Source organism: Morus notabilis, unplaced genomic scaffold (assembly GCF_000414095.1).
Source record: "Morus notabilis unplaced genomic scaffold, ASM41409v2 Scaffold738, whole genome shotgun sequence".
Lineage (NCBI taxonomy): Eukaryota > Viridiplantae > Streptophyta > Magnoliopsida > Rosales > Moraceae > Morus > Morus notabilis.
Window position 1 is genome coordinate 4,032 of NW_010359162.1, and position 17,047 is coordinate 21,078.

Genomic DNA, 17,047 nt, shown 5'->3' on the forward strand with positions numbered 1-17,047 from the left:
ATGAAGAATTAAACTTATCGATCATTACATCTAATTCAGTTAAAATATTATACAAAAATAAGATTTATTCTATTCACTTTTGATTTGAGAGTTGAAGTTGAAAGAGTTTTGGTTTGGGCGAGTTCAATCTCAATTAACGTCCTCTTTTTCTTTTTGTTTCAAATGTAAATTTTAACACGGAAGTTTAAGTTGGATTTACTTAAAGTTCGAGAATAGAGTGAAGAACAATGTTATAGACACCGATAGTCTTAAACATCATCTATTAATAGAACGCGTCTTACAATATATAATTCTATGTGTAGGTGGAGTCCACTTTCTACTAGTGGTGGTGTATTTAAATATTTTTTAAAATAAAAGTTTTTAAAATTTAAGAGATAAATTGAGAATGACTGTGGAAAGAGAGGCGATACCCAAGAGAATAGTTTTTTTTAATATAAGAAAATGAAGTGTTTTTAGTAGGTCAATCTTACTGTAATGTCAATATCTGACCGTTAGATTATGTCAAAATAAAATTAGATTGAATAAGTATACAAAACATACAGTTTTAAATACAAATCTAACAACTGAAAATAAAAAATTACTGGTAGTTTATTTTTTCTTATACTATCAGAGAAACTCCTTAGAAAAAATGTAATCTAACAGTAAATAAAAGAGCCAAAGCTCTTTTCTATAGTAACCCCCCATTTAGCTCTCTATTTTTTTTTTCCTTTTTTTTTACTTTTCTATCTTTATTTTTTAAAAAGAAATTTACAATTTATTTTTATGTATTTTTTAAAAATATGTTGTTTCTCACTTTACTCCCATAAAAGTAATTTTTTCATATGAATTCTTATTTTATTTTTAATTAGTTAAAAATACATTTTTTTAAAATATGACCACATTTAATTTATTGCGTCAATTATTATTTACACATATTATTTTTTAAAATAAATTTAAAACTCTTTAGAATTATATAAATAAATTTTTTATTATTATATAAATAATAAATTATTTAAGTGTCTCCCACGCGATTCAAAACCAGTAAAAAAAGAGAGAAGAAAATTATCTGCGGGTAAGCGGAGATAGAAACACGTGCAGAAACGGCCGTCAGCGGTTTCGTTACTCCTTGGCCGCAATCCCAAACCGGTGGTAGGCCCCACAAGCTCCTTTTTTTCCCTTAAAAAAAATAAATTAATTTTTAATTACGAGCGTTACCCTTCTCTCTTTCTTTCCTTTTTTCCCCTTATATTCTTATTTAATTCATTTCTCTCCCCACACCAGCGAATATAACCAGAAACCAAAAGAAAGAGAGAGAGAGAATCTAGAGCGAGAAACACTAAGAGAGAGAAACTGAGCGGAAAGAGACGAAGAAGAAGAAGAAGAGCGAGTTTTGCTGCGACTCATCTTCTTCTCATCAACTCGTAAGCTCTTCTTTCGTTCTTTTTTTCTTGCTCTGGGAAAATTAAGGGGGAAAAGGATTTCTTTTACGGTTAAGTTTGGCTTTTTTCTTTTTTCGGGTAGTGTTTTTTTTTTTTGTTTTTTTTTCTTGTTTGCTTAATCTCGTGAGAAGAAATGGAAATATGCGTTTGTGAAATTGATGTTTAGGGAAATTGTAGACGGATCTCTTTTCTTCTGGGGACGAATTGGAATTCTGGTTTCTAGATTTGATGATAATTGTATTGACATTTTGATTGTGGTGTGGTTTTGTCGCTGAATGACTCTAATTTTATTTTATTTTTGCTTTTTGATTTTTGGTATATCGATATTGGTTTGAACGGAGAGATCTGATTCGGTAAATGCCATTTCTGGAGCTAGATTTTTTCTATTTGATTTTTGAGGTCTGTATTCTTTTAAGTTACAATTTTCGTTGCTTTTCGTGTTGCCGATGGATTTGAAGAAATTTAGGGCTTTTGATATCTCTATGATCTATTATGCATTGTCGCATGCACTTTTGTTTACTGAGAAATTCGGATTGAACGTTTTTTTTTTTTTTTTGCCATTTAGTCATTGTTTATGTTAAATGGGTTTTGAATTTGATTCAAAGATGATTTATTTTGCGCATGTATTGCTTATTAAATGTGGAGTAATTGGTGAGATATGTATTTTCCATGTTGTTCTTTCTGGACTGATTAGAGTTTTGCATTTATTTATTTATTTTTGCAGTGGTTGGATCGGAGAATTCTGGTAACATGTTGGAAGGTCCATCATATCTCGTATCTAGAGATTTGCCAAGCTCTTGCGAGCAGGAAAGCAAGTGGATTTACAATACTTTCCGACTGATTGAGCTTTCGAGCAATAAGCGCAGATTGGAAGATGGAGAAGAGATCACACTGAGGAAGTCCAGCAAGTTATCGGATTGTGTTGAAGGGGGGAAAGGCTGTAGAGTTGGCCATGATGTTTCCCATGCCCGAGCTGACCAATCGAATGATAAGCGTCGGGACGGGGATGATTCTAATCAATCAAATGACCCTCATCAGGCTGAGGATCAATCTGATGACTTTGATTCTGACCAATCGAATGACCAGAATCAGGAAGAGGATGACTCTGACCACTCAGATGATGAGCATCAGCCGAGGGATGACTCTGAACAATCAAATGACCAGCAGCAGGGAGGGGATTACTCTGATTGTAGCTCACTCATCGGCCAACTTGGTAGGGACATTTCAATCAACTGTCTCCTACGCTTGCCAAGGTCCGATTATGGTTCAATTGCCTCCTTGAATAGGAGTTTCCGTTCTCTAATTCGCGGTGGAGAGCTCTATCGGCTAAGGCGACAGATGGGCATCGTGGAACATTGGGTTTACTTCTCATGCAACCTCCTTGAATGGGAGGCATATGATCCGAATAATAACCGCTGGATGCATTTGCCTAGAATGACTTCAAATGAATGCTTCATGTGTTCAGACAAGGAGTCCTTGGCTGTTGGTACGGAACTACTTGTTTTTGGGAAGGAAATAACATCCCATGTTATTTATAGATATAGCATTTTGACAAATACATGGTCATCTGGCATGAAAATGAACATGCCAAGGTGCTTATTTGGCTCTGCTAGTCTCGGGGAAATCGCAATTCTAGCTGGTGGTTGTGACCCGCATGGCAATATCTTGCGCTCCGCAGAGCTTTATAACTCAGAAACTGGAACTTGGATGACTCTACCAAGCATGAATAAAGCAAGAAAAATGTGCTCTGGGGTATTTATGGACAGAAAGTTTTATGTTATTGGTGGTATAGGAACAGGCAACCCCAAAATTCTTACATGTGGGGAAGTATATGATCTTGAGACTGGGACTTGGACTGAAATACCTGATATGTTCCCTGCCAGAAATGGAGGGGCTGCTGCTGATGCACCTACTGCTTCGGAGGCACCTCCTCTGGTTGCAGTTGTAAACAATACATTGTATGCCGCGGATTACGCTGAAAAGGAGGTGAGAAAATATGAAAAGAAGAGGAATGAATGGATCACTATTGGGAGTTTGCCTGAGCGAGCAGTCTCAATGAATGGTTGGGGTTTAGCATTTAGAGCTTGTGGAGATCGACTAATTGTTATTGGTGGACCGAGGGCTTTAGGTGGAGGGATGATTGAGCTAAATTCTTGGGTTCCCAATGAAGGGCCACCACGATGGGACCTGCTTGCCAGAAAGCGATCTGGAAGCTTTGTGTATAATTGCACAGTGATGGGATGTTGAGCGGTCTCCAGTTTCTTTGACGCCATTCGTGCAGTGTGGAGTCCTTTCTGAGTGGAATTTATGATCTTCGCTTTTCATGGAGATGAGATTCTACCTCATGGGTAATCTCTGCTTTCCTCTTATGGCAAAACTTCAGAATTTGATTTAGCCATAAAACAGTTACAGGAGGTCTGGAGGTTTAATTTCTTTCTCTCTCTTTTTCCTTTTTCTTTTACCTGTTGTGTTGCATATTTCCCTTTTTAGTTACCATGAGAGCTTTTCAAAAGTTGGTATTATGTAGAACAGGCACAGGTGAATAAACAAGTAGTGGTAAATGTTTTAGGTTGTGATGACTGTTTCCATAAGTTCTATTGAAACATTGCATAATTGTGTAATGGTTTACAATCTTCTATCTGTCCCTTTTATTTATGAAATGAAAGTGGTTAAATTTCGACCCCTGCCCAGACAAGGAAGGAAAATAGGGGGAAAAAGAAATGATGCATGGTTCCTACCTTCCATTCAAGATTTTTATATGCACTGGTACTACCGTCTCAACGGGCAGCTTTTGACGTTAGGCATTTTGTATGCCTTTGACTTTGATCATGATTGAACTGGTAAAGAAACGAAAATTGAGTCTCTTTTGTTTTTTTCTTTTTTCTTTTTTTTTTTCCCTTTCTCAACCATTTACTTTATTTATTATGTCTTTATCACCTATACTTGTCAATCTAAATGAAATTGAAAATGTTTAGATAGTTTGATGCGTTGTTGTTGCAAGTCAAATACTCTATTGACATTTCTCTTACTGCAAGCGCAAGGCACTTTTGTTTTGTTGCATTTTCCATATTAGTTATTAGTTGACATGTACGAAGCATTTCGGCTTGCTAGGGCAGGTCTGATATGGTGACATTTTTACTAGCATCAAAAAGGTTTAGAAAAGAAAATTAATCACTATACTATACAGTAATTTCTGTCATAGCCAGCCAGTTGGAAAATTGGATAAATTTTCATACCCAGTTTTCTGAACTATGTTTGAGAGAGCTGGAGAACATGTCCATAGAAAGTTATGGGTGCTGCTCGAAGCAGCTAATTAGATCTTGGCATAATTTGTGACGCTTCCAGTTTCTTATTCTTATTAGTTGCATTTCTTTACTTCTAGTTATCCTGAAGGCGACATCGTTTATGGAGGGCTTTAACAACAAATTTATTATTTCTTATAACTTTGTCGGATTTTCGAAAGGGAACTAAATAAACATTTAAATTTTGCAACTAGCTTGTTAAGCTTGCATATATTGTATCAGAAAATGCACATTTCTGCAACTGCATTGGCATTTTACTAGGCAGCATAGACATTTTTCTAGGATACTGCTATTTTATTTCTTTGTGTTGGATTAGATGAACCGAGTACCAAAACTTCTGCACTGTACTTGACTTGGTGATTACATTCATTTCAATGCTTTGGTAAAGTAATTAGGTGAGACGCTTGGATTTCTTTCTGTTTCTACTTTAATCTATCAATGGTTAAGATGAGAGTTGATATTGAAAATAAGTTTCAATGAAATACTTAGGTTATATCAACTAGAAAGAAAAAGCTGTTTTGGAATCGAAAAGGTTGTTTTGGAATCAAAAAAGTATACAGCCAATTACAATAATTAACTAGTTACCAAAAACAGTTACAAATGTTTGCAGGTTCTGAATTATTTTTTTCCATAAATCAATGCTCCAGTAAGTTACTTTTGTTGTTATTCTGACAAACGTTATTAGCAGTCTTAAGTTCATATTTCTTAGACGGGTGTTCTTCAGCTGTGACAGTTGTTGCTCTATCAGTAACCATACGTATGAATTTGGTTTATGTGACTTTGTAGAGAGAGAGAGAGAGAGAGAGAGAGAGAGAGAGAGAGACAAAATGTCAAAGGGGCCTTTTCCTTGTTCTTGTTCTGACGTTTCATGATAATTTACAGGTTTGTTTCTAGACGGTAGTTTCTGGCATCTTGGTGAATTTACTGTGTACTGATATAGTTGCTCATTATATTTTGATCTGCTCGGACAGTTTAAAACTGTGTTCTAACTGAAAATCATATGTTCATACCTTATCACTGAATTCTCCTTTAATTACCCCGCCAATCTTACGCCTCTTGATAATGCATTTTAGCAGTGATTTTAGATTCTTAAGCAGTTATTTTGGATTCTTAAGAATCTTTAGTCAGAGAGAGGGAGAGAGAGAGAGAGAGAGGCTTTCTCATGAAACAACAGTAAAAGAAAGCAAAACAGATGTAGAAAAAGAGAAGCCAGCAATCAATCAGCCAAAAAGACTTGGGATAGTTAAACATGCAAATATTCCCTTTCTTTTAGCTTTATTTTCTCTCTCTCTCTCTCTCTCTCTCTCTCTCTCTTCTTGCCTGGGTCAGGTTGGTTGGGGTTACTACCGGTTTGTTAATTAAAAAACATGGTCAAATTCTTTTTCACCGTACTGAGTTTTGTTTTTACTCCAAAAGCTTGAAAATACTTTCCCATAATAGTACCTGCGGGGCTCAGTGGCCTTCAGAGTTGATCCTTTTTACCTGCAGCCAATTAATCCTTGTTGGAGGAGCCAATCCATACCACACAAAAGAAAAAAAAAGAGAGAGAGAGAGAGAGAGATAATAAAAGATTGAAGAAAATAAAAAGTACAAAATTGTACATGATAGGAGAAATGGAATGTGTGAGCTGCTTGAAATTGTGCTCTAACTCACTGCTCAGAGACCCCACGAGGAACTGTTGCAGTACTCACGTGGGCTGTGCATGCACCATGTCTCTGCGCTTTCTGGTTAATTTATAGTACTTGGATTTGTAATTGTACTATCTTTTTTTTTTCTTTTTAAAAAAGTGGAATACACCTCATTTTCTGTCATAATATTAATATGGCTGCTGCCCAGTACTATATATCCTTTTAGGAGCTTTTTCTTCCCGGATCTCGATTTCTAACCCTCTGATTAAATCCACGTTAAAATGAAATTGGTATACAAAATTAATTGAATTTAATAAACGTCTGGTTTACAGATTCATAATTATGATTCAGAATTATTATTAATTTACGTGTATTTTTTATGAGAAAAAATACGGTAACAAATCACGAACCGTGATTTAAATCATTGTACGAATACATTAATCAAACGCTAAAGATTTAAAATAATGCCCTTGTGATAGGTATTCTTTCATACCCTTTAAAAAATTGTAGATTTTTTTAATGTTTTAATTATGACATGGAGACTAAATAGATAGGTTCATAGGTTGGTAAAATCTAATATTTGAGACGTACGTGGAGGAGTACCTAAACATATAAACTACTATAATGACCTAATGTTAATGTCAAATGCAAAACCATTATTTTTTTTAAGGGAAAAAAAAAACAACATTAATGCAAATGAGGTCATGAAGTTGTTGTACAAATAAATACCGTACCGTCACATGTAAATATGTATTGGATTAAGTCTAAACATTTTTTCTATTCTTCAGTAGAAATAGTCTTTGGATTTCATGATTATAAGTCGTATCCGAATGACATACTAAAAAAAAAAAATCAAATCAAATCATGCCAGTGAGTGGAGAAAGCTCTTTTGGGAATTGCGGTTTTTTGCCGTGTGCAAGAAGTCATTTGTTGCAATAATAGTCATTTGTTGTATTGAAAAAAATAATGGATTTGGCTGTATTCATTGTGGGTTTCATTACCATGTAGCTAATATGATATAATAATGCCCCTAGGCTTGGCATATTTCATGTGATTCCAGAGTGTAAAGCCTAATATTGTGCTAAATGTTGATGGGTATAGAACTACAATGTTTTAGATAATTATTGCCAAAATGAAAGTATCCTGTAAGAGTAGAATAATACACTCCAAGCCCAACTCGACATTGATATATATATATATATATATATATGAGGAATAATAATTTGGTGTATTTTATATTTGGTGTCAAATCAAATAAAGCATATTCTAAAAATTTGATATTTGTTGTTCAATGACTGTTGTGTTGAATTTTTCTATGATTCCAATACCATCTTTTAACTATTCAAAATTAGAAACTGTGATGTCCAAATATCATAATTGATGACAAAAAGTAGACACTACTATAAATTCTAGATTAGACGAAGGGTTTTTGTATTAGTTAGAAATTGTTGTTTTTGACTTTTGTCCTGAACTATGAATGTTTTATTAATTTGTGAATAAGTTTTTAACAAATTGTTGTTTGAGCAAGCAAATAACTTTGGCTAAAAAGATATTTTTTTAATTCTTTTGGGACTTTTGACAACAGTGTTATGTAAATATGTCATTAAAAGTTTCACTTTTAACATTTTTCTAGAACCGTAGTTAAGTGTTGCACTCAAAACCGCATAAGTGCACTTTAGATGACAGTTAAAATTTTTCATGAAATGTGAGGGATATATAAGGACTGATTTCGCATATACGTGTACTTTAGATGACAGTTAAAAATCTTCATGAAATGTTAGGGATATATAAGGATTCCCGATTTCACATACGTGTACCTTAGATGACAGTTAAAAATTTTTATGAAATGTGAGGGATATATAAAGGACTCTTGATTTCATGATGTGTTTCAAGATGTCAAATCTGAAGCGACTTTTAAAAACTATAGGTGTTGTTGATTTAGCGGATCGTATATAACAAAAATTTTAATAAATTTTTTAGATAATCTATAGAATACATTAATTTATATACGAATAAATAAATTAAATTAATTTAAAAATAAATTTACCTAGTGAATGATTAGGTCGATAATTTGAGTTCTTTGACCACAAACGGTCATTGCTCCAAACTTAATTAGAATACCCGAATCTTCCCCGTTAATTCCTTGAATCTACGAAGACGTGTGTGTAGGCACACCTGATGTAAAATAGGATTAGCACTCAAAATACTTAAGTCTTCCACGAACATCAACACATGCATGACATGGAACTGGGAATTTGGAAGAATTTTTGTTCTCTTTTTCTCTCAGGTTACACGCCAACCTCTAGTAGATTACACGCTAACTAACTGTGTGTTACATGCCTACACTAGGCATGTTACACACCACTTGTAGGAGGGGCAGTGAAAACGTTACACACCTGTCACTAGCATGTTACACACTGTCTGACAGAATGTTAGATGTCCGTAACTAGCATGTTACACGCCTATCTCATAGGGAAATGGAGAAAATTGTGTTCTCTAATTTTCTGCAATCTCCTATTTATAGAGTATCTCTTAGAGTCTTATAGAAACTCTATCTTATCTTTTAAGATAAGGTTTCAGAAAATAAGGATAATATTTAATTTAAATCCTATTTAACATCAAATAAAATTCCCATTTATTTTGGAACAATTTTCTCTATCTTGCTGTAGATAAAATTCGGCCACCACAAGGATAAACCCCCTATGGTTGATGCCTACAGCTGATAAGGAGGAGATAAGATTTCTCCTTTATCCAATTGTCCAGTTTTGACTCAAATTCAAATTTCAATTAAAGTCAAATTTAATTTAATTTGAATTCTAATTGGATAACTTAGAGAGCAAGTAACTGAATGTCATAGGGATTCCTACAGTATTGGGCGTGTGACACTTGTGATCTCCATCACATGTGTGTTTCAAAATTTAAATTAAATAATTAAATTATTCAATATTTAATTAATTCGTAATTAATTAATTTTGAGTTTTTTACGTTAGAATTCTACAATTCTAAAATTCATATTTTTTTCTTCGTGTCTTGTAGAATTATAAGGATAACGCGGGGACTCATGGACTTATAATTCTGAGCTCCAATAAAATTAATAATTAATCAAACTCTTTAATTAATTAATTAATTCTATTAATTCTAAAGTTACTCCACTATAAACTTGAAATTGCACTCTCATAATTATAGATATAGTTTACTCCCAAACTTTGAAGTGTCTATTTGATATAGCCATTACATATAGATCAATCATCCATAAATAATTTATAATTAGAGCCAGATGAAATCCGTTAATCTCTCTAATCACATCTTTATTCTCGAGTACTATTGATTCTCTAATGGTCAGTTATTGATATCCTTTTTAACTAAATAATTATATTAATAAAAAATATATTAGTTAAGAGTAATGGATACAAATCCAGTAAGTTTTGAACAATTTTCTCACCGAGACTCTTGGGACTACCCAAAGCCCAAAGAAAACAAGGGCAGTCTTCATTTGACCCAAATCTTATAGAGTCAATCCACAAGGTTGGTTGGGTTCTCTCACAAGCAAACCCGTTAACTATTAGGCCTAGGCCCATAGATAAGAAAGTCAAACTTTTGACACGGCACCGAGTCTCTGACTCACTGTTCAGAACTCTCTCAATGGAAGAATGAAGCAAAGCACCTTACAAGGTTTATATTTCGGCGTTAAAACTCGAAAATACCCTCGCGCTACGTTCAAATTTCCCATTGCTACCACCGAACCCAATGGCCTGAACTGAACCTCCGAACAACCATGGACTCCTCCGTCGCCGGTACGCTGCCTCCGGCCATGAGCCTCTCTGCCTCGGTCCTCTTCTTTCTCAACCACAACCTCAACACCGGCGAAGCTCTCAGCCAAGCTCCGAGCCTCGTCTCCGAGCTCCAAGCTCAGTGCGGCGATTTGGATCAAAACCTAATTGACCTGAATCGGAACCTCGGGGAGATCCTCGTCGCCTACTCCTCGTTCTCCGATCAAATCCACGCTCTCTTCGCTGACATCAATGCGCAATTGATCGGTCTCCTATCGTCCACTTCCTCTCCTAGTTCTGCCTCTGCAGGTTCTGTTTTCTTTTGGTATATCTATATGTATATCTGTCTCTGTCTATGCATTATGTCTGTTTTGAGTTTTTTTTTATTCGTATTCGATTCTAGGGATTTTGTGTATCTATATGTATTGATTTCTGTGATTTTGGCAATTGATGTGAGCGGATTTATGGAATTTTGTGTACAGATGGGGAAGGAGGAGAGGGAAAGGGGAGAACAGAGCAGATATTGGGGGAGGAGCTGCCGGCATTGGCGAAGGAAGTGGCGAGAGTCGAGGCGGTTCGGATTTACGCCGGTGAGTTGCTCACGATGTATAGAATAGAAATGCGGAAAATCGGTTTGAGATGTTCAGTTAGTGTAGGCGTTGATTGTGTCATAACAAACATAATGGTAGGAATTATATTGACTTTTCACTTGAGAATTTGATTATCAGTTTGAAAGCTTCTTTGGATGTCCACTTGTTTGGAAATGAAGGTCTTTATGATTTTTCATTTTGGGGCAATATAATTTGTTTATGTGCAATATCCGCAACATTTACAAATTTTAGATTTTATATGTTTTCAAATAAAAGCTTCCCTGTGGCAATGAACTTAGTTATTCTCATTTTACAGGAGTTTATCTCCATGAGAATTGCACAAATTATAATCATTTACATCATCTACATCTCCCTAGTCGGAATCTTAAAGCATTTTACACTGGGATGAAGGATAAACGTAAAAGAAAGAACATTAACGTATCAACTTGCTTTGTCAGCAAGGGTGGTATGCAGTGTTTCCATGGTTGAGCTTTGTCAGTGAGGGTATGCAGTGTTTCCATGGTTGAGCTTTAGTTTTGAGGAGATGGCATATGTTCATTATCTTGGAAAAAATTCAACTGCCAAAAATTTAGTGATAAAATAGTGGTGATATATTTGCGCACCAAGGATGTTATTTTGTAAAACACTAAGATATTTTAAAGAATTATATACCGTGCAACAATTTAGGTTTATTGCACAAGCATTCTTCTTCAAAGATTGGACATACCGTGTTATTATCTTTCTTGGAAACACTAATGCGGACATAAATATATACTATTTTTATAAGTTTATTACAGTAATTCAGTGTTTCTGTCTTTTTCCTCACTTTTGTACTTTGTATCTTTCAGAGACAGCGTTGAAGCTTGATAGTTTGATTGGTGATATTGAAGATGCAGTATCTTCAACCATGACAAAAAACTTAAAGAAGTATTACTCAACACAGAATTCAGAAGTGAGTAGTCATTATGTTTTTAAAAGAAAATGATATTCTAATTATTTTTCCCTCTGGTCGCCAATTATATTCTCAATGCACTCAATTCTTGCAGGATACTCGTCTGCATGCTATTAGAACCCTGAAACAGACAGAAGACATTCTAACATCAATTACAAAAACACACCCCCAATGGGGACGGCTTATGTCAGCAGTTGATCACAGAGTAGATCGAGCTTTGGCCATCTTAAGACCACAGGCTATAGCAGATCATCGAGCACTTCTTGTTTCTCTAGGGTGGCCACCGCCACTATCATCTACGAGTTCTGCAGTTTCAAATTCCACCAAATTCGTCAATCCTCTTTTCACAATGCAAGGTGACCTCAAAGACCTGTACTGTGAAAACTTTTTTGCTCTGTGCAACCTACAGGAGCTGCAGAGACGGAGAAAATCTCGGCAACTTGAAGGCTATAGCAGGGAAGTTGCTCTGCACCAGCCACTTTGGGTGATTGAAGAGCTGGTAAATCCTATATCATTGGCATCCCAACGCCATTTCTCGAAGTGGGTTGAGAAGCCAGAATTCATTTTTGCTCTTGTCTATAAAATTACAAGAGACTATGTAGACTCTATGGATGAACTATTACAACCATTGGTTGATGAAGCAATGTTATCTGGATATAGTTGCAGAGAGGAATGGATATCAGCAATGGTATCCTCCTTATCAACATATTTGGCAAAAGAAATTTTTCCGAAGTATGTTGCTCAACTAGAGGAAGAAAATAACATGGACACTCAATCACAGGCCAGAATATCCTGGCTTAATCTTATTGACTTGATGATATCATTTGACAAACAGATTAAGTCTCTGTTAGAGCATTCTGGAATCTTTCTTTCCTTTGAGGATGATGGAAACCTTCAAAAGATTTCCTCTCTATCTGTTTTCTGTGATCGGCCTGACTGGCTTGAGGTATGGGCTGAGATTGAGCTCCGAGACATACTAGACAAGTTAAAAACCGAGTGTAATGTTGAGAAAAATTGGACAATGAAGGTTAAGGGAGCAATCCTTTCCTCTAATCCCGAAGACTATAAAGCACCTGCAATTTCTAGTGCCTTTCTTCGGCGTCTTTCATCTGTAATTGATCGTTGTCGGTCACTGCCGACGTTATCTCTGAGGTCGAAGTTTCTCAGATCTGCTGGTGCACCTATAATACAAAACTTCTTGGAATGCTTGCTTCTCAGGTGCCAAGAAGCTGAAGGCCTAACTGCCTTGACAGATGATGATGCCCTAATCAAAGTTGCAAACTCTATTAATGCTGCTCGCAATTTTGAATCTGTACTAATGGAATGGTGCGAGGACGTCTTCTTTCTTGAACTGGGATCAGTCCAGGGTGATCAATCGGAAGTATCTATTAGTGCGAACAAAGGTGGTGGACTGATAGAAGATATTGAGAGTAGTGTGTTAGATAAGGAGATTGGAAAGTTGGAGGGATTTAGAATAGAGTGGGTTGAAAAATTATCTGTTGTAACTTTGAGGGGGTTCGATGCTCTATGTCGAGACTATATAAAGAACAAAAGGCAGTGGCAGGAAAAGAGTGAAGAAGGTTGGACAGTGTCGAAGTCTTTAGTTGGTGCCCTTGATTATCTGCAAGGAAAAATGTCAGTGTTAGAAGTCAATTTGAACGGGAAAGACTTTATTGGGGTGTGGAGAAGTTTGGCTGCGGGGATAGATCGATTAGTTTTCAATGGCATTCTTTTGAGTAATGTGAAGTTTCGTGATGGCGGAATTGAGAGGTTTGCTAATGATTTGGAGGTTTTGTTTGGGGTATTTAGAGCTTGGTGTTTGAGGCCCGAAGGCTTCTTTCCAAAATCAAGTGAGGGCTTGAAGCTGTTGAAGATGTCAGAAAAGCAACTTAAAGATGTTTCGGCTGGAACGGAGAAATGGATGAAGGAAAATGGCTTTAGACATTTGAGTGTGGTTGAAGTAGATAGAATCGTGAAGAGTATAGTTTTCTGAGTAAATATTTCCTTGTCTTCATATTCCTAAAGAGGTGCTTTGGCTGTGGAAATCGGTGAGATTTTGTCGGATTTATCGGTATCATGTTGAGATCTTTGTGTTGTACATGACTTAGGACTCCTGGAACGACCCATTTAATTGTCATAATTATACAATAATGGAAAGAAAAAGGTACACGTTAGGCATTTTCCTTCTACTTTTGAGAAAGCTCATTCCATTAATTGCTTGTTATCAAATTTATTGAGGATCATTTTCTCATTTGCAACGCATTTTGAACTGTTGTTTCTCCAATTCTGAAGCATTACTATTGTTTATTTATTTATTTTTTAGGGGTACTATTGTTTACATTAAATTAGTTTGGGAAACTACTGTAGGTGGGGAAATACAGTACTTGAGAAATATGATACAAAAAAGAGACTGTGGTTGTGTAGCTGATTTCCGTATAGGTATCCTATATAGGCCTATATTCGACGTAAGTGTGACGTAGGATATGGAATTATTTATATTTCGGTCGAATTTACAATTACGTTTGCATATGGTAACATGATTTCTTTTTGACGGCATGTTATATTGGGTTGTAAGTTGTAACATGTGGTATTCTTTAAAAATTGTGATTAATTTCATGTAAAGTGTTGTGATTAATTTCACATAAAGTATTTTTTTCACAACTCAAGTTACAATTTAAACTTTTTCATGTGAGAGAAAAAACTAGTAAAAAAGTTGAATTTGAATTTTCACTTTGTGATTAATTTCATGTAAAGTATATTTTTCACAACTCAAAATTTTTCATGTGAGAGAAAAGACTAACAAAAAAATTGAATTTGAATTTTTTTAAGAGAAAACACTGTAATAAAAGAATTTGAGTTATCAAACAAATAATGTTATTTTTTCATTTCACTAGTTTGTGAATGGGCTTTTTATTTTATTTTATTTATTTTTTAGAGGTCTTTTGTTGAGAGATTTTTCCTTTTCCCTCTTCTGTTCCGGTGAGTAGAAAATTCCATTCTGCGGGAGGTCAACCCTCTCAGTTTTACTTGGATTGGCTAGAAACCTACAGGCCTCTCAGGAAGCCAGTAACCTAGACATTTTTGTGAGTTGCCCGTATATATGTTTTACCATACCAATAACCTGTACTTATTTGGTATGAAATGCTAGCAATAACGACTTGTACTTTGTCTGGCTTAGATTTCTCTTCTTTCTTATCTATGCTTCAGAACTATATATGTTTTACCTCTCAGTTTTAATATGATATTTATTATTTATTTAATAAAAAAGTTTATTCATTATTTTATGTGCATATATTATTGAATATTTTATGAATATCACTGAAAATTTCATGATTATTTATGTGACCATAAATATTGTTTATGTGTTATATGTGAGAGGATAATATTAAAGGATAATAATCAAAACGATGTTCGCAATGAATTTAATTAAAGTTTAAAATCTTTAATTAAAACATTACTAATACATGTCCTTCCCATTCAGAATGGAACAATATTATCTGCACTGTTAATATGTAGAGATATTGAATGAGTGTATTACGTATAATAATATTATGTGGAACAGAGGCATAGACACAATATAAATTTTTGATAATTTTCGTTAAGTATAGAAATTCTAATTGAGTCTGTCGATGGTCATATATAGAATGATCTTAATCTTGAGTTATTAGCAGACTCCTATTAATGGATTTGTGTTTTTTGATTTACTCAGTACATATTTTGAGATCATAAATCCTATTCCTTGTATTTTGGAGACATGATAAAGTGAGCAACCGAGAATGTTATTATATGAAATGAAATTCATTCCTTTTTTAGAGAGAAGTAGATAAATAATTCTCTTGAGGGTTGCTGTACTTGGACCAGTAGGAGCTTCGATTCAAGAATTTATTTTATGAATCACTGTCCATTAGAGAATCAATAGTACTTAAGGATAAAGATGTAATTAGAGAGGTTAATGGATTTCACATGCCTCTAATTATGAATTATTTATGGATGATTGATTTATATGTAATGACTACAACAAATGGACACTTCAAAGTTTAGAAGTAAACTATATCTATAATTACGAGAGTACAAAGACCAAAAATAAAGAAAATCGTAAAAAAAAGAATATTCATAAAAAAATAGTGCTACTTGTTGAATTAATTCCTAAACATCATATATTAATTTTAGAATGCAAAACATAAATAAAAATGTAAATTTTTGACCCATCCCGGCCCCTAGGTGCCCCACTACGCGAGCTGGGAGTTTTTTGACAGCGTTTTTTTTTGTCATTTTTAGGTCATTTTTTGCAGGCATGCCCAAAAAAAATGTAAGGATTGTGTATAAAATTTCATAATATTTTGACGTCATTTTTATTTTACTTTATTTTTCAAAGATGAAAAATAAAGAAAATCATAAAAATAGAATATTAATCAAAAAATGGTACTTCTTATTGTATTAATTCCTAAAAATTATATATTAATTTTAGAATACAAAGCATAAATAAAAATGTAAATTTTTTATACATCCCAGTCCCTAGGTGCCCCACTACGTGGGCCGGGAGCTTTTTGACAGCGTTTTACTTTTTTTTTTATCTTTTTTGGGCCATTTTTTGCAGGCATGCCTAGAAAAATGTAAGGATCGTGTCTACCAAATTTCATAATGTTTTGAGGTTGCTTTTATTTTATTTTATTTTTCAAAGACAAAAAATAAAGAAAATCATAAAAAAGAATATTAAAAAAAATGACACTCCTTGTTGAATTAATTCTTAAAAATAATATATTAATTTTACAATATAAAACATAAATAAAAATATAAATTTTTGACCTATCTTGGCCCCTAGGCGCTCCACTACATGGATCGGGGTTTTTTGACAGCGTTTTTCTTTTTTTTTGTCATTTTTTGAGGCTATTTTTGCAGGCATGTCCAGAAAAAATGTAAGGATCGTGTATGCAAAATTTCATAATATTTTGACGTCGTTTTTATTTTATTTTATTTTTTAAATACAAAAAATAAAGAAAATAATAAAAAATAGAATATTTATCAAAAAATGGCGCTGCTTGTTGCATTAATTCTTAAAAATTGTATATTAATTTTAAAATGTAAAACATAAAAAAATGTAAATTTTTAACCCATCTTGACCCCGGGTTGGTGGTTTTTTGACAACGTTTTATTTTTTTTGTCAGTTTTTTAGGCCATTTTTTGCATGCATAACCAGAAAAATATACGGATCGTGTCTGCCAAATTTCATAATGTTTGGACGTCGTTTTTACTTTATTTTATTTTTCAAAGACCAAAAATAAAGAAAATCATAAAAAAAAGAATATTCATCAAAAATGGTGCTTCTTGTTGAATTAATTCCTAAAAATCATATATTAATATTAGAATGCAAAACATAAATAAAAATA

At 34.1% G+C, this 17,047-nt stretch overlaps 2 protein-coding genes across 2 annotated transcripts; both read left to right on the forward strand.

Moving 5' to 3' along the window:
• The first annotated feature begins 1,299 nt into the window (after window positions 1-1,299).
• On the forward strand, window positions 1,300-4,198 carry LOC21388770 (F-box/kelch-repeat protein At1g74510). The gene is made up of 2 exons (XM_010093744.2): window positions 1,300-1,400; window positions 2,143-4,198. Exon 2 carries the CDS (start codon window positions 2,169-2,171, stop codon window positions 3,663-3,665), a length of 1,497 nt encoding a protein of 498 aa, XP_010092046.1. The 5' UTR covers window positions 1,300-1,400; window positions 2,143-2,168; the 3' UTR covers window positions 3,666-4,198.
• Window positions 4,199-9,992: 5,794 nt separating this feature from the next.
• On the forward strand, window positions 9,993-13,937 carry LOC21388771 (RINT1-like protein MAG2). The gene is made up of 4 exons (XM_024162788.1): window positions 9,993-10,427; window positions 10,601-10,708; window positions 11,557-11,660; window positions 11,755-13,937. Exons 1-4 carry the CDS (start codon window positions 10,124-10,126, stop codon window positions 13,651-13,653), a joined length of 2,415 nt encoding a protein of 804 aa, XP_024018556.1. The 5' UTR covers window positions 9,993-10,123; the 3' UTR covers window positions 13,654-13,937.
• Window positions 13,938-17,047: the final 3,110 nt, after the last annotated feature.

What these genes read in the sequence shown, in the direction of transcription:
- LOC21388770 (XM_010093744.2), top strand. Translation starts at nt 2,169, where the DNA reads ATGTTGGAAGGTCCATCATATCTCGTATCTAGAGATTTGCCAAGCTCT.
- LOC21388771 (XM_024162788.1), top strand. Translation starts at nt 10,124, where the DNA reads ATGGACTCCTCCGTCGCCGGTACGCTGCCTCCGGCCATGAGCCTCTCT. An exon ending in TCCTAGTTCTGCCTCTGCAG is followed by an intron (nt 10,428 to 10,600) that starts GTTCTGTTTTCT and finishes TTTTGTGTACAG; the next exon opens with ATGGGGAAGGAGGAGAGGGA. An exon ending in ACTCAACACAGAATTCAGAA is followed by an intron (nt 11,661 to 11,754) that starts GTGAGTAGTCAT and finishes CAATTCTTGCAG; the next exon opens with GATACTCGTCTGCATGCTAT.